General features: G+C 43.0%; 1 protein-coding gene across 3 annotated transcripts in view; it reads right to left on the bottom strand.

The window, feature by feature from the left end:
- The window catches only part of SPAM1 (sperm adhesion molecule 1), a 30631-nt gene extending 7666 nt beyond the window's left edge, over positions 1-22965 (bottom strand). Inside the window, exons 1-4 of one of the 3 annotated variants that reach the window (XM_075599881.1) lie at positions 22718-22965; positions 17349-17465; positions 4913-6098; positions 1309-1398 (exon numbers count right to left, since the gene is read on the bottom strand). In XM_075599881.1, coding sequence (XP_075455996.1) covers positions 1309-1398; positions 4913-5896 — 1074 coding nt within the window. In that variant the 5' untranslated portion in view covers positions 5897-6098; positions 17349-17465; positions 22718-22965. Of the gene's footprint in view, positions 1-1308; positions 1399-4912; positions 6099-13407; positions 13619-13640; positions 13860-17348; positions 17466-22717 lie in introns of those variants that run through there. The other 2 variants (XM_075599882.1, XM_075599883.1) reach the window with 2 other exon arrangements.
- Between the last annotated feature and the right edge of the window lie 114 nt (positions 22966-23079).

A 23079-nucleotide genomic window follows, 5' to 3' on the forward strand; every position in this document is an offset into this window, starting at 1 on the left:
CCACAAAGGTAAAGCACTACACCTAAATGGAATAGCCAGAGAAGCAGACAAGGGCTACAGTAGTGTTGTGACATCGGATGGCCACGCGGTGCCCTGTGGTCTGGGACCAGGCCGCATCATAAACATTAGGCAAGACACTCCAGCTGAAGCTTGCCTCTCAAGGTGTCTCAGGACCCCAAGGTGTGAGGGAATTTATGTTGGAGGCCCGCATCTATATTTCATCAGCGATACCTGGGTGCAGGAGTGCTAGGGAGGTATTACGTGCACCAACAATATACACGGGTATAGCGCTACCTCATACTCTGGGTGGGGACTGTTCTATGGACACCGGGTGTTTATGTACCTCGGGCACCCTCAGTACTTTGGGGGGGACGGGGGACCACATCGGTGTGTTGTGTACTGTGTAGGGATGTGCATTATTGTATATGTGTATGTAAACTGTTGTTATATACCTGTGTGTGAATTAGTCATCATTGTAGTGGTTCCTGTGAGGGGTTATCCCGCCAACGCTGGGATCCCTCATAGGTGGAGGCGCTGTACCGAGAAGAGAAAGAGCTCACCCCAGGCTCCCAGTGGTGGAGGCTTAGGCCTCCTGTGAGCAACAAGTATATCAGCACGTTTAGTTCCCTTAGTCACGGGGAAAGGGGGCTACATGTGTAATATACTATCTGGTGATATATTTTCAAAGGAAAGGGCAAGAACCTTTTTTCACCCTTTGTCATGGGAATACTGTACATTTCCATATTCAAATCCTATGACAAAGAAGGCAATGGAGAGTGTTAAATAGACTTCGATTTCAAATACAAATATTGTAATTATCTATGCATGGTACATTTTGAGCCATTCTAAGTACTGTTGTATAATAACCCACATGGACCAGTATAGACTTAGGGGAACTAGCATTAGAGCACATTCTGTGCTTTCAGTAATGTTAATATATGCTGAAGAAGTCATTATAAACCTCCACTTGCAACAAAGTCCTAGGTGTGTGCTGAAGAGCTCAGAGGAAAACTGAGTAAGAATAAATTAGACGTGGACACATCAAAATTGCACTCAAAGTCTGAAAATGATGGTTCAGTCTTACATTTCTACTGGTGGATTAAAATAAACTTTGCGTTAAACATTCTTTGACCTGTGAGCGGTGACGGATTACACGTGTCTTACCCCAGGTTTAGTGGACTGAAGACGGCAAGCCTGAGGTTTTCAAATTAGGTGGAAACTTTGCTAAACAGTGCTGATTTTCACAAAATTAATATTGTTTAGTGAATAAGAAAAAAAAAAACAATAAAGTTTTTTAAGTTTACATACCGTACTCAAAGTAAAGTTTAGATCTCCCCACATTACAAATCCAGAGACGCCTAGTGCAGCAGTTTCTCCAATTGTACCTATCAGGTCATTCTTAAGAAGAAAGAGGAAAAAGCAAAGATTAACTGTTAATAGTAAAATTATTTTCAAGGCAACTTAACATGTTTTTCTGAACAAATAAGGCATCATCCATAAAAGCATTGAGCATTGCCTGTGTGTAACAAAATACTGTATGTTGTGGCGCTTCATACTTATATAGTTATTCAAAGATGTTGTTCTTGGCAATATACATTGATATTTCGTAGAGAGGAGAGTGGAGAGTGCAGAGAGGTGAGTGGAGAGTGGAGAGTGGAGGGAGGAGAGAGAGGTGTGAGATGTAGGAGAGAGGAGAAAGGTGTGAGAGGAGAGAGCAATTAATGTACATAGCGCTTCACAGTAGTAAAACATGTGACAATCATAAATAATAAATAATACAAATAACAGATCATGGGAATAAGTACTTCAGACATAAAAGTAACATTTAGGAAGAGGAGTCCCTACTCCAAAGAGCTTACAATCTAATTGATAGGTAGGAAAAACGTACAGAGACAGTAGGAGGGCGTTCTGTAACGTCTGCAGGGGGCCAAGCTTTATGTATAGTATCAGCCACAGTGCTGCTCATATGCTTCTTTAAACAAGTGTGTCTTAAGGTGGATAGAGAGGGTGCTGGGGGGTATTGAGGGGAAGGGCATTCCAGAGGTGTGGGGCAGTCAGTGAGAAAGGTTTAAGACAGGAGAGGGGTTTAGATACTAAGCGGGTAGAGAAAAGACATTCTTGAGCAGAAGTCGGGATGGTGCATAGCGAGAAATTAGGGCTGAGATGTAAGGAGGAGCAGAAGAATGTGAAGCTTTAAAAGTGAGGAGGAGAATTGAGTGTGTGATACGGGACTTGTTAGGAAGCCAGGAGAGGGATTTCAGCAGGGGAGACACAGACAGATTTTGGAAAGAGTAGAGTGATTCTGGCAGCAGCGTTTAGAATAGATTGTAGGAGACAGGTGAGAGGCAGGGAGGCCGGACAGCAGGAGGTTATAGTAATCGAGACGGGAGAGAATAAGGGAGTCAGAATTTTAGCACTCGAGCCACAGAGGAAAGGGCGTATCTTTGTAATATTGTGGAGGAAAAAGTGACAGGTTTTAGATACGTTTTGAATGTGAGAGAGGAGTCGAGTGTGACCCTGAGACAGCGTGCTTGCGCTACTGGGTGTATGACAGAACTTCCAACAGTAATGTGGAAGGAGGTAGTGGGACCAGGTTTGGGGAGGAAATATGAGGAGCTGTTTTTGCCATCTTGAAAAAGGCTCCATTGGGAGCCAAAACGTTAAACAAAAACTGGAAAATGAACTGATTGTAACGGTCGTGCTCGCCATAAACCAGGACCGGACCCCGGGGCTGAGGTGGGGATGTGAAAACACCGACCTTAGATCACAAAGCCGGGTCCGGAGTGCGTATTCCGTGGTCAGATGGTAGCCAGGTCAGGATTGGAGAAGGCAGGGTTAACGTTATCCAGGCTGGGGTCAATGCAGGTGGCACAGGAGCGATGGTCAAGGATACAAGCTAGGGTCGGCAATGGGAAGGCAGGTGCGTGGCACTTCAGCGTCGGAATTTCCTCTGTAAGGAGGATAGGAGCAGGACATCACGAAGGCCTCTGCAAGGAGGTTAAGCAGCCAGGTCACAGGAACTATGAAGCTTAGCATTGGAGATCCAGTGCTTCAGCACATGAACAGATTGGCCCAAGGTAGGCCAGGCAGAGGTGCTTGTGGCAAGCACAGTTACATCCAACAGAACTTGGTTTATGCTTAGCCACTTCCTGGGGAGAAGGGCTGACCCTAAATAGCATGGGCAACCAATAGGGATAGAGCTGCATACCAAGCAGCATGAGGCAGACTGCAGTGAGAGTCCAGAACAGGTGATTCTTGATTGCAGGAGAAGGGAGGGGTTGTCTGGAAACTCCACAGCTCTGCAAGGATGAGTTCCAGCCAGAACCTAGGAGCAGATTCCAAACACTGATGGAGTGCATGTCTTTATATTCCCTGCAGAATACTTTGAGAATACAGTATAACAGCATTGATGTCAAGAGTGCCCTGCAACCATATTTTTCTCTCAAACTATTTTTATCCCAACTTTTCATGAAATTCCAGTGTATATTGCAAAGGAGAACAACATATTTGAAAAATTACATAAGTATTTTGTTACAGACTGGCAATTAATTTATGGATGATGCCCATTTTTTCAACTTTTTAATGAAATATGCAATATTCAAACAATGAAGATTCTTACGCTGTGGGGAAGGACAATAATGTTGGGTATTCTGTAGGTTAGAGCTGTGTTGAGAAGATACCCACCAAAATCAAAATTTCAAACACTACAAAAGCATGAGGATCGGGGCTTATCTGCTATTTGCTTTGAGGAAAATGCTTTGGGAAATGTATAAATATTCTCGGTGAAGCGTCTTCATTATCAGTGACCCTCAAATCACTCTTTAATTTCAACAAAAACAAATAATCTTTTAAACAGGCAACACGAATGGTACATGATGGCAGAAGCATGACTTGTTTACTCAACCAAGTGCAGGTAGAGACTGGGCACCTCTATGAAAAAAACAGGGGTCATAATAGCTTCTCATATTACATTTTTCCCTTGTAAGCCTTAACCGGGCTTCACAATGGGTCACCTGCCACAAAATGCTAATGATTACCTGCTAGTTAGGTAATAATATATATATATATATATATATATATATATATATTGCAGAATAAATGAGTTCTTCAGTATTAGATGATACCTTTTTTATTGGACTAACAATTTATGTCATAGGACAAGCTTTCGAGAGTTCTCCTCTCTTCTTCAGGTCAAGCAATACTGATATACACAGGATGCCCAATCCTGTGGGCATTGACCCCTCTCATGCTACTCTCTGAGTGCAGAAGTGGTGGTGACTCAGGGTCTGTGTATTGCCAATTATGGTACAGACCTTGAACCCTCCCCTTCTGAAGTCTCAGATGAAGTGCCAAATTGGAGGAGTTCTCTTCCACCCCTCCTAGGGAGAGGAGATGCATTCTGCCCCCACCCTCTGGGGTGAGGCGGCAAGAGATTATAGGCCTCAATACTACCTGAGAGCCTAGCACCATCCAGAGGCCTGGGATCCTCTGTCACTATATGCATCCGCTGTATAACATCTGCAGTGATTGCCAATAAAGCTCCTTTGGTTTTATATACCTCTGTCTGAGTCTGCAGTCTATTGGGCAGGGGGTACAAGAAGTTTGCTTTAGTGGGGACTGTCTCTGGGAATCCTGGAGCCCACTGAAGCTGGAGGCGCTGACACCATGGGAAAAGTCTGAACTCATCAAAAGCCTGTCCTGGTCCCCACTATAACGCGGACCACTCAGCTCTCCTGGACCCTCACAGGTATGCAAGCACCCTAAACATCTGTTGTAGCAGCAACATCTTCCAGAGAGGGGAGGGGGGGGGGGGAGAACATGATATATATATATATATATATATATATATATATATATATATACACACACACACACACACATACATAAATATATATATATATATTCTACTAACCTTACTTAAGTATTCCTCATACCGATCAGTAAATACCGGACGTGTGTATACATAGATTGGCATTGAAGATATTTTATTTGATAGTGTAGACAATCGTATTGCCTCCTGGATGCGATTGCGGGAAAACAGTGCAGCATTTTGCGAATATTTCAGTGCTGTGTCCAGATAAATGTTTGGATAAAGTGCTGTGCTTTCCTTCCACAACCACTGGAGCTTATCATTCCGTTCAATTTCCACATCCGGGCACCGTCCTGTGTAATTCTGAGGATTTACTTTGTAGTCAAAATTCTGACAATTTGGAAAAAGGTATAATCCCCACAAGCGCTGTGGCCTCAGTGATTTACAAAGCTTTAATGTTTTCAATATGAGATTTTTTGCTGCATATTCAAACTGGGCTCTGGCCAGTGACCTAGCTTGATTTTCAGTGAGCGTTAGATCTTTCTGTTGAACCAGCTCAATAGACTGCTTCCTGTAAATATCCTTAGATGCCCAGTTTCTTATCCACGAAGGTCTCCAATACTCCCAGTCAATTACAGCCAAACCAGGTTGTGTGGCAGATGGTATATAATAAAGAATATCTTCTCTAGCCTTCTTTAAATGTTGATTCATATCAGTCATCTGGGGGATACCACCATTGTGGCTTTTGCCAGTGAACTCATCCATAAAGGGATAATAACCCAATCTATCACTGTAGAACAAAGTAAGCTCCTGATCGCTGGTAGATTTTAATGTACTACTCACAATCTGGAAAAAACGGAGATCTACATTGACTTTGTGCTTTTTCATGCAGAGTTCTGTTGGAGCATTCCATATGGACAGAAAAGAAGACTGTCCCAGTGGAACGGTTCCGACATCTACTGACTGGCAAGACGAAATCAGTGAAGCAAACAAAAAGTACAGCGCTTGGCTGCAAAATGAGATTTGGAACACTACAGTAGGCTTCATATTAATTGTTGGCTTCATCAACATATTGTACATTAGCATCTGCTATCAAATAAAATATACTTTCTTAAGTGATTTGAATTGTTGTCAAAAACAACACATTGGAATGACAATGACAACTGATTATTAATTGTCCAGCAGTGTCTATGCAGATTTCTTGGCCATGGTATTTGTTCCAAGCTGAGATCCTACTTGTTTAATGATATTTTGGGTAAGTGGAGAGTTGAATGAAATATATTACATTCTGAAAAAAAAAGAAACGGCATAAGGTCAGTTGTATTTCTTAATTACCCTGTATTTTGTATATGTTGTTTTTATGTTTGGCCACTAACTAACACCACGGTCTGTAAAGAATGTATTTTTTTATTTTTTTTTATAACTTGAATTTTATTGATGAATATATGCTTTTTATACATAAAGAGAGACGTTCAATTAAACATATTTCAACTTAGCATATAGTAAACATTAATTTACGCATAACTGACCCACACGGTTTTTCGAGCCCTACTTAACCGTGCGGGAGATAGTCACTCTTATTGTGAGGGGTCGGGGGATAATAATAATAGTAATAAATTATAATAAATAATAAAAAAAAATAAAAAAATAAAAAAAAAAAGGGGGGGGGGAGGGGGAAGAGGGAAGGGGTGTAGGATAGGAATGGGAGATCGGAGGGAATGGATGGGGTGGTTTCTGAGAGCTGTTGAGATGTCTTTACTGCTGACAAATAGTTACATTCGTTGATGCAGGGTATATATGAGCAACCTCATGGTGTGTGCGGTATTTGTTGTGGGTACGGTCTTCACCTCTCTGTAGGAGAACGCATTTATAACTATCATAGCCAGATTGTGTCACGCTCTACCCCAGAGATGTCTGTCTGTGCTAACCAAGGAGTCCAGACTTTTAGGAAATTGTCACCAGTATCATTAACTAAACTTGTTAGCTTTTCCATCTGGCAGATAAACCAAATACGATTCCGAATCTTTGGGATAATTGGAATTTCGGGGCGTTTCCATAATGCTGCAATCTCACACCGCGTTGCTATTGCGAAATGTGCAATGAGTTTATTATGCGGTTTTGACAGGTCTTTTAAGGGTCTGTTTAAGAGAAACAGCCATGGGTCTGGGGGAATAGAGAGGTCGAAAATCCTCTGGATCCAATTCCTGATTTGTTCCCAAACTAGTGAGATCCGCGGGCATGACCACAGCATATGTAACAGGTCAGCTGTTCCTCCACATTGTTTGGGGCACAATGGGGAGGACCCTGGAATGAACTTAGATAATTTGAGTGGGGTGAGGTACCACCTCATGAGGACTTTATATGCGTTCTCCTTCAGTGTTGTGCATATGGAACTTTTAGCAGTAGCTAAGAATATGGAGTCCCAATCTTCTTCTTCTAGGGTTTCCCCTAGGTCTAACTCCCATTGGTTTTGGAATGAGGGTGCTTGCTGTTTGGAAGTGGCAGACTCGACTACCTCCCCGTAGATCGTAGATATAAGTCCCTTCGTGTCGGATTCTACCCGGCAGAGCTTTTCGAAGTTTGTCAAGGGAGGGTATGGGGCGGATTTGTTATAGAATGCTCTAATCTGGAGGTATTTATAAAATTCTGTGTGGGGAATATCTTTTTCTAGTCTGATATGGTCGAATGTTTTGATTTTTAGATTGTATCCTTCTATATCTTTGAGTCTACTATATCCTTTTAATCTCCAGATGGAACTACTGTTACCAATTAGGCCAGGTGCAAAACTCGTGTTGTTCCATATGGGGGACATTAAAGAGTATCTTGATGTGAGAGAGTTTTTGATTCTTGTTGCTTCCCAAACCGATAGAGAGTTGATCATTGAGGTGAGCGGCAGGGTAGCGGGTATTCTCGCTAATTTAGGTAACCAAATCAGGCTGCTGAGCTCTAATGGGGAGCATGCAGCACTTTCCAATTCCACCCATCTCTTCAATGTAGGGTCTGAGTGCCATTGTATAATATGACTTAATTGAGCCGCTTTATAATATGATAACAGGCAGGGTACCGCTAAGCCACCAGCTAAGGTAGGTCTTTTCATATTTAATTTATTTACTCTCGGTTTCTTCCCGTTCCAGAAAAAGTTAGATAAAGAATGTATTTTGAATGTTAGAAACAAATATTATGTTGACACCATTTTCAAATGACTTACTGTGAGCAACAATTAGTATAATAATTATCTTAATAATCTAAAGCATGATCTGTAAATCATTAGTAACCCCCGCTGCCTACAGTATGTAAAATACCAATAGAGAAACCCATCAATTAAGTATTCTTCTTGCTATTTCTTTGACTTGTTTATTGTAAAAGGTCAACAATGTAAGCATTGCTATGGCCTACTCTGTGTTATTAGGTGGTTGGAACTTTCTTGTTACATAGTAGATGAGGTTTAAAAAAGCCGTACGTCCATCGAGTTCAACCTCTGTTAAATACATTTGCACAACAGATACTTAGCCCTGCGGTGCGCAAATTGGGGAGCGTGCCCCCCAGGGGGGGGGGAGAGTTGTCTGGGGGGCCGTGTGCGGTTGTAGAGGTCCCGCGCTCCTCCCCAAGGCATTTAAATTAATGCAAAATGCAGACCTCTGCCTGGGGTGAATGCAGCAGGTCTCATGAACAAGGCAAGGCTAAGGCAAAGTAGCTTGTGGCAAACACAGTTACTAGGAAGTCAATCTAGGGTTATGATCAGCGATGAATCAAAGGGAGAGGCCAATATAGGAAGGACAGATAGCCAATCCCAAGACAGGGGTGTGTGGGAATTCCTCCAATGCCAGAGCAGAGAGACAGAGCTGCAGTGATTGCAAGCACAGGTGAGTGCTTGCAAATCCAAGGGAAGGTCTGTTCTGAGAGCTCACCAACTCTGCAAGAGAGAGCTCCATCCAAAACCAGGAACAGATTCCTTACACATCACAACGTTTCGACCTAGTTGTCTTTATCAAGTGAACTGAAGTGACATGGAGGAGACACTGCCTGTAATCGAAACTCGAGGTCCTCATCATCAGGATCGCAGTCCCAATTCTGCAACTATAGATCAAATCACAGAACCAACCACTGAGGTGTTGTCTAATGGACAAATAGAAAGGCAGTGCACTGAAAAGAATGCAATTAATAATTGTAACAAAAAAGGTTATATTTCACCCCTCAAAGCAATTCTATTACCGTCTATCACTATGCTTATGGGTATTATAGCAATTACAGCACCTTCAATTAACTGATCAATTTAAGAATATACTTGAGCAAGAGCAATTGCTATTCTTTGGTTACTTTGTGTTTAGTGATTAATCACTTACACACTACTGCTCCCAGCTGGCCATCCTTTTTGTCCAAGTACAGCCTCCGTAGCGGTCACAGAGTCATGTTGCCTGGCGTCATCACCCCTTTTCCCTGCTTTCCGGACGCGGCAGCAGGGACTGCAGCTTTAGTGCTTGCGCCCGCATTACGGGTTCTGACCAGGACTTTGTTGTGATGTGAGTGCCTTGCCTTTATATATTTTTCAATTATTGATTAAATTTGGCGATTGTTTCACTAAATCACTTGCCTCACCATCTGTTCGTGTACTCCACGTGGGAGACGCGGGGATAGAGGATAGAGGAACAGAGCGAGGGTTCCCTTTACCCTACCTTCCAGTTATCCGGCCCCCCTGATGTATGGACCGGGGTACGATTACTGTACTGTGACAGATACCTCTTGATGTGATTGTACTTACACTAGGCCGTGTTAGTATTATTGATATATACTGTTCATTTCCTCCCCCTCCCCTGCCCTCCTGGCTTTTCTTACCCTTGAGGTTTGTTTGACCTGAAGACTGCTGAAATCTGTTTAGCCCTTGCTCCCCCTTGTTTTTCCTGCTTGTTTCTCCTGTCTAGGGTTTTGGATAACCCCTATTGGGGTTGTAGCAGAGGGTTCATCAACCTAGGTTTTTTAATAAACTGCCTAGGGGTATTCGTCACCATCAACTGGTAATATTTAACCCTTTCTTTCTCCTTTGGGTTTTTCATTGCGGGGATTAGCGCCGAGGTTTGTTGTTGTTTTACACTACTGTAGTACCTCAATTTATTGCAGAGTGCACCATACGAGGATTTCTCTTTTCTTCTCAGTTACTTTCTGTATATGCCATTTAATTCTCAGGTAGCACCCTTTTCAAGCTTCATGTAGAGAGCAATTCTGATTCCTTATTATATCAGTGTAAGCAAAGCATTCCCTTTCCCCCTGCCCCTCTAACAGGTTCCTGTTTTAAATGTTCCCATTGTAAAAGAATTTCAGAATGTTTTCATTTTCTGCACTTCTCTTAAAAACACTGGCACCTCCACACTGGTACTTGGAATGTACGTGTTCATGCGCATGACAATGACATCACCACTAGCAAGAAATAAAGTGTCAGCCCCTTTCCTACATAAATATGATCAAATATTATAATGACCAGGAGACTCTTCTGTCGACTTCAATTGTCAAAGACATTTTCAGCAAACAGAAAAGTGGCATCATATTAGTTAAGATACATAAAGCCATTAAGATGAGATAGTATAAGTACCTTACAGTATATTGCGAAGTAGCATTCTACCATAGACCTCTTCCGGTGCTGGAAAACACCTTCCAGCCATTGACTTGACAGGGCTATAATATGTCTTTCAGTGCCGGAAGGTGCAAAGACGTCTTAGTAAATATGGCCCAGTAATCTATGTGATAGTTATAAGGTTTTTAAATATAATTTAACCTTTAAAATAACAATTTCATGTTCTTGCTATTCAATTCAAGATAAGGGTATATGCTGCACGCCCCCCACAAAATAAATGAATAATTGATACAATTACTGGTGCTCCTGAGACAAGGGAAAACCTGTCTGTAATCCAAATCTGCAGCTGAAGAAAAAAAGCGAATCAGGGCACTACGGATTTGTGAAATTTAAACTTTATTATTCAAGCCATAAATACGACGTTTCGACCTTCACTCAGGCCTTTCTCAAGCGATAAAGTGGCCACTTTGTCACCTGAGTGAAGGTCGAAACGTCGTATTTATGGCTTGAATAAAATTGTTTTAATTTCACAAATCTGTAGTGACATGATTTGCTATTCAATTGACATTGTATTAAGCACTGCATTTGTAGTTATCTGTTAATGCAGTAATATAGAACTACTGCTGTCCTTTGCAGTCACTAACAAAATAGGATAATTACAATAATAAATCGGGTGGACAGATTGTTGGGAGGGGCTGGGATTGACCCGGCTGTCTTGGTACATGTTGGCACCAATGACAAAGTTAAAGAAAGATGGAGGGTCCTAAAGAATGATTTCAGGGATATAGACCAAAAACTTAAGTCAATGACCTCCAAAGTAGTATTCTCTGAAATACTACTAGTGCCATGCGCTACCGTAGGGAGACAGTCAGAGATTAGGGAGGTTAATTAATTGCTAAGAAAGTGGTATATGGAGGAGGGTTTGGGGTATTTAGAGCACTGAGACTCTTTTTCTGAGAGGTGCAATCTTTATGCTAGGGACAGATTGCACCTCAAGGAAGAGGGATCTTTTGTGCTGGGGTGGAGAATGTTAAAAAGGTTGGAGAAGATTTTAAACTAGATTGGAGGGGGGAGGGGAAAAAACAGATAACGAACTAAATAGAATAGATGGGGAAATAGCAAGGAGTTATGGAGGTAGAATGGGTGCAAGTGCGAGTTTGGCAAGCAGTGAGACACCCATGGTAAATACAGATAATACTAGAAAATTCTAAAGATTTAACCCAATTGGCACAGAAAGGAAGGAGCAGATAAGATAATAGTACAGACTAAAAAAAAAACTTAAATGCATGCTTGCTAATGCAAGAAGCCTGACAGATAAAATGGGGGAGCTTGAAGCAAGGGAGCAGTATGATATCATAGGCATTACTGAAACATGGTGGGATGAAACTCGTGACTGGGCAGTTAATTTAGAGGGTTATTCCCTTTTTCGGAAGGATCAAGCAAATAGAAGGGAGGTGGAGTACAGGTATGCTTATATATTAAACTGGATCTAAAACCTATTATAAGGGAAGATCTTTATGAAGGGAATGATGAAAATGTAGAGACCTTGTGGATAGAAATTAGCAGTGGAGGTAAAAGTACAGTATATATAAAATGTTTGTAGAGATATGCTACTGTATAACCCACCAAATACAGCTCAACCCCGTTATAGCGCGGTCCTCGGGGGCCACCCGATCCGACCACGCTAGTACCGGGGTCGCACTAATTTTTTTAAAAATGGCCGCCACGCGCCCGATCGGGAGGGAGGAAGGAAGGAGGGAGGAAGGAAGAGGTGGCCGGAAGCCCTACACGACACCCAGCAGCGGCCCTCCGAGTCCAGCCACAGCCTGCTCCTTACCTCCCACCCCCACCACCAGCATCCATCCCCCTCCACCGGCATCCACTTCCTCCCCCCCGAGGCCACCACACCTACCGGCCCTCCGCACCCGCCCTCCACATCATAATCAGTTTTGGGCCTAGCCCACGCGGCCCTCCGAGTCCCAGCCTGCTCCTCACTCACCCCCCCTACCGGCATCCACACCACCCCCCTCCTACCGACAACCCCCCCTCCTACCGACACCCCCATCCTCCTGATGCCAGCTCCGCTCCGATCTCAGCAGCCGACATCAAAGGTAGGGAGTGGGAGGGGTGGTGTGAGTGTGGAGTGCTGTGCAGTGTAGTGTGCTGTGAGAGTGTGCTTTGTGCTGTGAGTGTGCTGTGAGAGTGTGCTGTGTGCTGTATGCAGTGAGTGTGTGCAGTGTGCAGTTAGTGCTGGGAGTGTGTACAGTGTGAGTGTGTGCAGTGAGAGTGTGTGCAGTGAGTGCTGGTAGTGTGTGCAGTGTGCAGTGAGAGTGTGTGCAGTGTGCAGTGAGAGTGTGTGCAGTGAGAGTGTGTGCAGTGAGAGTGTGTGCAGTGTGCAGTGTGCAGTGTGCAGTGTGCAGTGTGCAGTGCGCAGTGTGCAGTGCGCAAAAAAAATGTTAACTTTTTTTTTTTTTTTTTTAAATTCAGGGTCCATGCTAAAACCGCGTTATAACGGATTCGCGTTATAGTGGATCGCACTATAACGGGGTTGAGCTGTATCTGTGAGATTGAGGAAGCTAAAATACTTTTGCAAATGGAGAAGGCATCAAAACTAGGACATGTTTGCATAATAAAACTAAACAAAAAACTAATTTAACCCACTCCAAGCTCTAACCTACATCCAAATAAATAATAATGTGATCTAAACAAAAGTGATTATGTGTATATAACCAAAGGTGAAAAAAGCTGCCAAGGGGAACTACATAAACAGATAATTCCAACCTGTAGACAAAATACAAATACAAAATAAGAGTCCCCGGCGCTATTAAAGTCCAAGATACCGTAGTTCAAATAGTCCTAAATGAGAGACTTCTCTGAATGGTAAATGGAGTGTTGAGAAAAGTTCCAGATGAGGGTGTACTGAGGGATATCTCCACGATGATTCTGGAATGATAGAAACCAAGGGACACACCAATTGCGCAGTATGAAACAGCACAGGTCCCTATCTAGAACTGAAAAAAGCCCTACTCACAAGATATTTTCTTGTTGGTACAGGGGAGAGAATCTGTACTTGTCCTATCTTCAACACGTGATTCCACGGACCCCACGTGGTCTGACGCGATGTTTCTTCCCTTAGGACAGCAATTGCACTCGCAGATGGACCCGATACAGCACACCCATGCGTGAAGGGAAATAGGACACTAATAGTGTAGTACGTAATACACTTTAATAAAAAAACTTAAAATACAAACTACCCACACTTACATTGTATGGGGGATAGTAATGTGACTCACGGATGCCGTCAGCAACCTGTTACCAGCCTGATCAGCCCACAGAGAGACTCACTGGATACAGCACCCGCAACCGGCGAACCGATGACGTCAACAATGCAGGGCGCTCTCACAGCGTCAGGTGACTATGGTGGTCGGACCGGCTCAAATTACTAAGCTCCTCCTCCCTACGCCTTTCGTGACTCAGCGTCACTTCCTCAGGGGGTGGTGGAGCTTAGTGAGGACGATGTTTAAATACCAGCCTGATTAAATGGCCATCCCACAACGGGGAGGGACATAGAAGTTACAGACAGCTCACAATATCAACAAATAACATCGCTCAGATAACGGAAAGCTGATGAGGTCAATCAATGTTGTTCAATGTGAACTGAATGTACAAAACCAAAACTGCAGATAAGATAAAATGAAATAAAAATAAAAAATACTTGTATAAAATGGAATGGAAACAAATTAATCATATATTCTGGTGGCGCGGCACAAACAGTTTCTAAGATTCCTTTAAAAATGCTGTCAAGTCAAATTCTATGTTGAGACCTAGGGGAGACAGAGTTTTTAGCACATATATCCAGTAGCTTCGCGTCTGGATACTGTGTTTAATCTGTCCCCCCCACGCCAACCGCCTTTAGGATTATCAATGCCCATGCAGATAAGGCCTTCTGGATTTTGATTATGCTTCAATAGAAAATGATTGGAGACACTATGGGTCTCAAGGCCCCTTTTAATGTTGTATACATGTTCAGGGAAACGTCGCTTCAGGGGCCTTCCAGTACGGCCCACGTATTGAAGCATAATCAAAATCCAGAAGGCCTTATCTGCATGGGCAATGATAATCCTAAAGGCAGTTGGCGTGGGGGGGACAGATTAAACACAGTATCCAGACGCGAAAGCTACTGGATATATGTGCTAAAAACTCTGTCTCCCCTAGGTCTCAACATAGAATTTGACTTGACAGCATTTTTAAAGGAATCTCAGAAACTGTTTGTGCCGCGCCACCAGAATATATGATTCATTTGTTTCCATTCCATTTTATACAAGTATTTTTTATTTCATTTTATCTTATCTGCAGTTTTGGTTTTGTACATTCAGTTCACATTGAACAACATTGATTGACCCCATCAGCTTTCCGTTATCTGAGCGCTGTTATTTGTTGATATTGTGAGCTGTCTGTAACTTCTATGTCCCTCCCCGTTGAGGATGGCCATTTAATCAGGCTGGTATTTAAACATCATCCTCACTAAGCTCCACCATCCCCTGAGGAAGTGACGCTGAGTCATGAAACGCGTAGGGAGGAGGAGCTTAGTAATTTGAGCCGGTCCGACCACCATAGTCACCTGACGCTGTGAGAGCGCCCTGCATTGTTGACGTCATCGGTTCGCCGGTTGCGGGTGCTGTATCCAGTGAGTCTCTCTGTGGGCTGATCATGCTGGTAACAGGTTGCGGACGGCATCCGTGAGTCACATTACTATCCCCCATACAATGTAAGTGTGGGTAGTTTGTATTTTAAGTTTTTTATTAAAGTGTATTACGTACTACACTATTAGTGTCCTATTTCCCTTCACGCATGGGTGTGCTGTATCGGGTCCATCTGCGAGTGCAATTGCTGTCCTAAGGGAAGAAACATCGCGTCAGACCACGTTGGGTCCATGGAATAACATGTTGAAGATAGGACAAGTACAGATTCTCTCCCCTGTACCAACAAGAAAATATCTTGTGAGTAGGGCTTTTTTCAGTTCTAGATAGGGACCTGTGCTATTTCATACTGCGCAATTGGTGTGTCCCTTTGTTTCTATCATTCCAGAACCATTGTGGAGATATCCCTCAGGACACCCTCATCGATCTGGAACTTTTCTCAACACTCCATTTACCATCCAGAAAAGTCTCTCATTCAGGATTATCTATTTGAACTACGGTATCTTGGACTTTAATAGCGCCGGGGACTCTTATTTTGTATTTGCATGTTTGCATAATGGGTGATTTTAATTATCCAGATATTGACTGGGGCAATGAGATTACAATTCACAACAAAAGGAAGCAGACTTTTGGGGGTGCTTATAGACAATTACTTGACCCAAATTATGGAGGAACCAACCAGGAGAGGGGCAATACTGTATTTGGTAATATCAAACAATGTAGAAGTAATAACAAATATTAAAGTTCTGGAACATTTGGGTAACATGTTCTCCTCTGAAATAAATGATCAAAAAACAGATTACTTGGGTTCAACAAAGACCTTAAAGCTGCAGTTCAGTCTTTTTTTTAATTTTATTTATTTTTTTACTTCAATAGTTTTATGTGTGCAATCTCTAATTACCTAAAGAACTGTATAGCTGCCAGTAAATTCGTTCTCCATGTATTGATAGGTCGAAATTTGGTGACATAATTAGTGAAGGGATCTGTTTATATTCTGCTTGTCTGTCAGTGGAAGCTCATGAATATTCATGAGCAATCCTGCACTGGCATGTGCTAGAGGGAGGGCAGGGCTGACAAAGGGGTGTGCCAGGGCTTGTGACAGGACATGAAGGGGCAGTGCCTTAGCAAATGGCTGTTAAAATAGAATACAAGAAAATTGGTCTTTAAAAGTTGTTTTTTTAAAAACAGAAAATGCTAAAAGTATTTTTTCTTACTACAGAACTGATTTATTAAAAAAACCACACATGCAGGATATTGACTGAACTGCAGCTTTAAACTTTAGAAAGGCAGATTTTAGTAAACTGAGGAGTAATCTACAAGGAATACATTGGGATGACGTTTTTGGAGGGAAAAATGTAGAAGATAAATAAATGGGCAGTCTTTAAACATTATTAGAAAAGCACACTTATCAGTGTATACCCTTGGGTAATAAAAATAAAAGAAATAAATCAAAACCAATGTGATTAAATAAACAGGTAGAGGAGGAAATGGAAAAGAAGAGGCAAACGTTTAGATTCTTTGCCTCTGTTTACCAGGGAAGAATCCATTTCAATAGTTGTGCCGCAAAGGAAGCCACAACCTCTATATTAACAAACAATTTGTTAACTGAGGAAGAAGTTCATAGGCGGCTTGATAAAATGAATGTAAATATGGCACCTGGCCCCGATGGTATACATCTAAGAGTTCTTTAGGAGTTAAGTTCAGTAATAGCCAAACCATTACATTTAATATTCAAGGGCTCCATTTCCACAGGCTCAATACCACAAGATCGGCGTAAAGCTGATGTTGTGCCTACATTTAAAAAGGGAGCTAGATCACAACCAGGGAATTACAGACCTGTAAGCCTGACTTCAATAGTGGGGAAGGTACTTGAAGGTTTAATACAGGATACTATTCAGGAAACCTAATGGAAAACAAAATTATTAGTAATAGTCAGCATAGATTTATGAAGGATAGATCATGCAAAACTAACCTTATTTGTTTCTTTGAGGAGGTAAGTAGGAATTTAGACCAGGGTAATGCAGTTTATGTGGTCTACTTAGATTTTGCAAAGGCGTTTGATACAGTGCCACACAAGAGGTTAGTGTAAAACTGGTTGAAGGATAGACAACAGAGGGTTGAGACCACTAACACTTAACTACTGTATGAAATGGTATTTGATCGTTTGAATTTGTAACCAATGAGATCTGCTTAGTGCTGTTTCTGTGCTGGGTCATTAACTCCTTTGATATGGTTTTGTGCACTGAAGAAGTTAAAATATAAGAGTACTCACCACATTTCCATTGAAGATACAGTATTGAACTATTGTGTCCTTATCTTTTCTTTTTCGGTACCTGTGCTCCCCAAATATTTGAAGATTTCGACAAATGGAATGATTTGGGAACAAATTCTGAAAAAGGGTCCAAAGCAACATTTTTTTTAGTTTGTATCACTCATTTCACTATCGCTTAATACATTCCCAAAAATTATATTCACCTTCTAATACTCACTTATAAATTATATTAATATATAATATTTTGTCACAATTTATTTAGGCTCGCCTTTCACATCACTTTGTTTAATATATAATGCTGAAAGCTGTTTACCTACTGTTTGTTTAAATTAATGCTGGACTCTCGCATAGCAACATTTACTCAATTTACAAATAGAAAGCACTTAAGGCACATGACAACTTAATTTATCTTAGTTTTTCTTAATACAATTTAAACTTCTGTATAGGTTTTCAATCTAACTGCAAAAATCCCAACAAACAATATCACATAATGTACAACAGTTTGGTTTCGACTGCTAAATGAAGACACAATTAAGCTGTAGACGTTTTGTTAAAAAAATCAAACCAGTTGACATTTTTAAATAGCGCCCACAAAAAAACAGTTTTAAAAGAAATATTTTTAAGTATTTTGAGTGTAATCAAATAATACTTTATTCATTAATTATCTAAATGCAAATGGTAATTTCTAAAATTTGTTAGAGGTCACAAAACGTTTATAGCTTAATGACCTAGATCAGGGGTCGGCAACTTGCAGCTCCAGAGTGGCATGCGGCTCTTTCCGCTCCTGCCTGTGGCTCTCTGCAGGTTGCTGACCCCAGCTGCTGCCTCTCTCCCTCGTTATTCTGGCGGTGGCTGCAGGGGGCCCCGGCTGGCTCTGGTCAGACCTCTTGTTGCCGCCAGGCCCGACATCTCCCTAGCTGCTTGCCTGCCTATCTCCTGCACTGTCCCACGCTGGGCTGTCATGCTAGTGCGGGCCAGAATTGCGTGTCGCAACTTCCGGCGCGAGCCAATGTCACAGCCTGGCGAGGGACAGGAGAGGAGAGGTGCAGGCAGCAGCTGGGGGTCAGCAACCTGCAGAGAGCCGCCCCCCCACTGCCAGGTCAGGGAGGGAGAGAGGCCCAATGCAAGTGTGTGTATATATATATATATATATATATATATATATATATATATATATATATATATATATATATATATATGCACGAGGTGAACTAAGATGGTCGACAGACCCGGGAATGCTCTGCACATGCGCAATATGTCTCTTGAGCCGGTCCCCCAGATGGGACCTAGTTACATATATGTGTGTGTGTGTATATATATATATATATACACACACACACATATATGTAACTAGGTCCCATCTGGTCCTCGGTTCCTCCGTTCCACCCCCCACTCCTCTTACCTCCGAACAGGGAGGTTGTTGCCGGGCGAGCAGGTGGCGGGAGGCCCATGGGGAGCACAGCCACAGGGCACCGCCATGTTGGGGTTGGCGCCGGCTCAAGAGACATGTTGCGCATGTGCAGATCATTCCCAGGTCTGTCGACCATCTTAGTTCACCTCGTGCATGCGCAGGAGCAAGCGCGAGCGAGAGCCATTACAGATAGGCTCCGCAGGGGAAACTTCAATCCCCAGCAGCTCCAGGGGCTGCTAGTCAGGTGGCTAAGCTTAGCCAATCGCGCAGCTGGTTTCTCCTGCCATGAACTGGATACATTTTGCACGCCGAGACCAAGCCAGCAGTCGGGCCTGGGACAGGACAAGGGTAGGCTGTGTGTGTGCAGGTTATCAGTGACCCCTGCACTAGGCCAGAGACCCCCTTATGCCCCGATTTCCTTCAGCTTGTGGTTGCTGCAGGGACAGGCCCATAGATAGGGACTTTGCCCTGTAGTACCAGTGTGAGGGACACAGACAGGACGCAGCTGCATCCTGGCATCAAGTGGTCTAGGACCAGATCACCACCTACCAATCAGAGACATTCTTCATGGTGGCACCGTCTAAGCGGGATACCACACAACGTAGAGGCTGAGGCTATGCCACCATCACTGGGATCAGTGGATCTGCTTCCTCTTCTGACCATACCTGGTTGCAGGAGCACCTGGGTAGGTACTCTTAAGTGCACTAACTGTACACACATTAGTGGGCAGAGCTGTCTCACACTTTGGGTGGGTTGACTCTGTCGACACCAGGATGGTTGGGTGCCCTGGGGCACCTCAGTACTTTGGGGTAAACCCCAAGGTGTGTGGACACGGTGTTGGGGGCACGGTAAGGGGGTACGGTCCTGCGAGGCCTGAGTGATTCTGTATCATACTTATTACTCTCATGTGTTCAGTAAACCTGTTATATCATACCAGTATGTATTACTTATATTGTCCTGCAAAGGGTTATCCCACACTGTTAGGTGGAAGCACAGTCACCCGACGGATCAGGTACACCCCAGGCTCCATGCAGCAGAGGTTCAGGCCTCCTGTGAGCCACAGGTAAAAGCACCACACATACCGTAGCTGCCATATCTCCCGGGGGGTGGGGAAAAGTGTGATATATATAGCTGTGACAGGCTATCCTGCGGGCATTGCACCCCATGATGCTGACTCTCGGAGTGACAGAAGAGGTGGTGCCACAAGAGTCTGTGTACAGCCAATAGTGGTACAGACCTTGTGCCCTCTCCTTCTGGTGCATCAGAGAGGAAGTTCTAAATTATAGTTCAGTTGTTGGGCACCCCTCCTAGGGAGAGGTGGTGTGTGCTCCTCCCGGCTGGGAGTGAGCCAGGCCAGTCAGTCCCTCCTGGGCTGAATGGGCCAGAGAGATTAGAGGCCTCAAGACTACCAGAGAGCCCAGTACCATCCAGAGGTCTGGTATCCTCTGTGACCTATCTGCATCCACTGTGTAACATCTGCAGTGACTGCCCAATAAAGCATCCCTTTTCATATATCCCTGCCTGAGTTAACAGTCTATTGGGTAGGGATATGGATGGAATCTGTCCTAGTGAAGGACTGACTCTGGAAATCCTGGAGCCCACTGGAGCTGGAGGCGCTGGCACCCTGAGTTGAACATCAAGATCATCAAACGCCTGTCCTGTTAGTTTCCTGTAGCTCCAGCCGGCTGATTCCCCCGCTCTTGGGGTTTAATTGCACACGGAAGAAAGATCTGTGAATCATTGAGAGAAGCTGGGACGCTGTGAGCTCGTGGCAGGAGCTGCATGCTGCATCCATAGTTGATCAGGTGCATTACTTTCATCTTGGATCCCTCCGTCCATGCTGTTGACTCCCAGAGAGATTTCTCTCCCACACATGTGTTTTATAAGTATCCTGTAAGTGTATTTCCTTGGGATCATCGTTTTAATAAATTTACCCTATTTTTTATACAGTCACGCGCTATGGAGATTGCGCTTTTTGTTTTTTATCTATAGGTTCATAAGTGGGAGGCTACACCACTTATTTTGAAGCTGCAAATACTCCTAGGACTTGATTGCTGGGTTTCCAATTGGACTTCTCTGGAACTTTATCAATTTTGATCAATTGGACTATATATTTACTGGTATATGTGTCTATATATATATATATATATATATATATATATATATATATATCTTTTTTGGACTTTAATTCACGGCATCATCACAGTTTGGCACTTGAGAATATATTTTCATTTATAAATTTAGACTTATCATTACAAGCATTATACATATGAAGTCATTTAATCACTTTTAATTAATATATCACTCAATTAATTATATATTCACTTTTTCTACTAACTATCTAGCGCTACTCTGTGTGTTTTTTGTAATATATATATATGTATTTGGGGGAGTGGGGTAGTGTGTGAATTTGGGGGGTAGGGTGTGTGTGTATTTGGGGGGGGGGTCGTGTAGGTGCATTTTGGGGAGGTTAGTGTATGTATGTATTGTGTATTTGTAAATGACACTGTTTTGCACATTAAACCAAGTTAAAAAAACGAAATAAAGGGACTTAGTCCGAGCTGATGGTGGTGGCGCGGCTACCGTGCGCACCACCGCGCGCACTCCTGCAGCCTCAGCGATGTGTGCACTAGGCTGCAGGAGATTGGGGATGCATTCTGGGGCGTGGCGGAGGGCAAGGCGAACGCGTCATGGAAGCGTCAGGGAGCTCGTTCGCCCTCATTGGCTGAACCAGCTCATGTGACGCAGACGTCATGTGACTGCAGCCCGAAATGTCAAATTGAGGTGTCTCGGCAAAATGTAGCAACGTCGACGCACGCAGCAGCGCCGGCACTTGAGGAACTGCCATGGGCAGTCAGGTAAGAGTCCCGGAAGTCTCTGCATTATTATTGTGAGATGTATTTTATTCCCCCTCATATTTTGTTGTATGTTAATGCTTAAACAGTGTATACCTATTAGTGCGTGTACAGTATATGTATGTGTTTGCGGGGGTGTAATATTCATGCATGTGTTGCGGCTCTCAGAATATTTTGGCGAAAGAATTTTTTTGTAAAATGGCTCAAATTCCATGAGAAGTTGCAGACACCTGCCCTTGATGGTCAGAATTGTTGTGCAATAGTAAATGGACCAAAACTATCTTTGATGCACCTGGAAACCACTGAAGAGCAGAATTGTACCAGTGTCTTAAGCAATAAAAAAAAGGGGGGGATCACTAGTACATCTTAAAGAAGCAATCCAAGGGGTGATTTTTTTTTTTACATAGGATTATAACAGGGGGTCTCCAGAGCTGAACACCATTAATTTCAGCTCCAGGGACCTCCTGCTTCCAGGGTGCCAGTAGCAGCTCTGACTGGGCTAGCTGGGGTTTAAAGCTCCCGCGTCACGCGGGCCAATAGGAAGCCCGACCTGATGACGACACGGCTTCCTATTGGCCCGCAGGGGGCAGGAGCTTTGAAAATCCATTACATGAACCCTGGTAGCCAAGCAGAGTAGCTACCAGCACCAAATACTGAGGTCTCTATCTCCGGATGCAAGGGGGTCCTGGAGCTGAAATTAGTAGGTTTCATCTCCGGAGACCCCCTGCTTCAATCCTATGTTAAAAACAAAATAGCATGCTTGCATTGCCTCTTTAATCCCTGTGCTTTAAATTACTCCAGTAGTGCAGACGTTAACCAAATGACCCATAGGACTTTTCAGAAAAATCACATGTTAAATGAATGCAGAATTACAGCAATATTAAGTCCGTTTGGGTTTATTTACCAAGTCCCCCAATTGCAAACATGATACAAAAAGTAATACAAATCATTTCCATTTACCAAAGAAAAATCTCCAATGCTTCCCATGGGATTCCTTTTCAATGATAAATATGTTGTTGGTTGCACTGTATTTACAACAGTTTTGCAAGTAAAAGTCTAGTTAATAGGACTTCCTCGTGGATACAGATAGAAAAGAAGCTTACCTCTTTACCAGTGGTAGATGGTTTCAACATGAGTTCTTTGTCTGCTGCTCAGAGAGGTCACACGGGGAGAGCATCCAAGAATAAAGTAGCACACTCCCTCATGACAAACCACTGGTCCACATTTAAGGAGGTCTGTCGCAAGAAATTCGGTATAATTTGCATTATTTAAAGGGCCACTAGATTGGATTTAACAGTTTATCAGATGTTTAGGTTTGAGAACAATGTAATCTAAAAAGCACGAGCTCCTGTGAAACTAAAACAGCAGGGGGAGGGAAAGCTGAAAAAAAATATATGGTTTTACTGTAGTTTTGCAGCCGGCTAAGGCAGCATAACTTTAATCATTGAAAGTATCTGTTATTTTA

This window comes from Ascaphus truei, chromosome 5, assembly GCF_040206685.1.
Source record: "Ascaphus truei isolate aAscTru1 chromosome 5, aAscTru1.hap1, whole genome shotgun sequence".
NCBI lineage: Eukaryota > Metazoa > Chordata > Amphibia > Anura > Ascaphidae > Ascaphus > Ascaphus truei.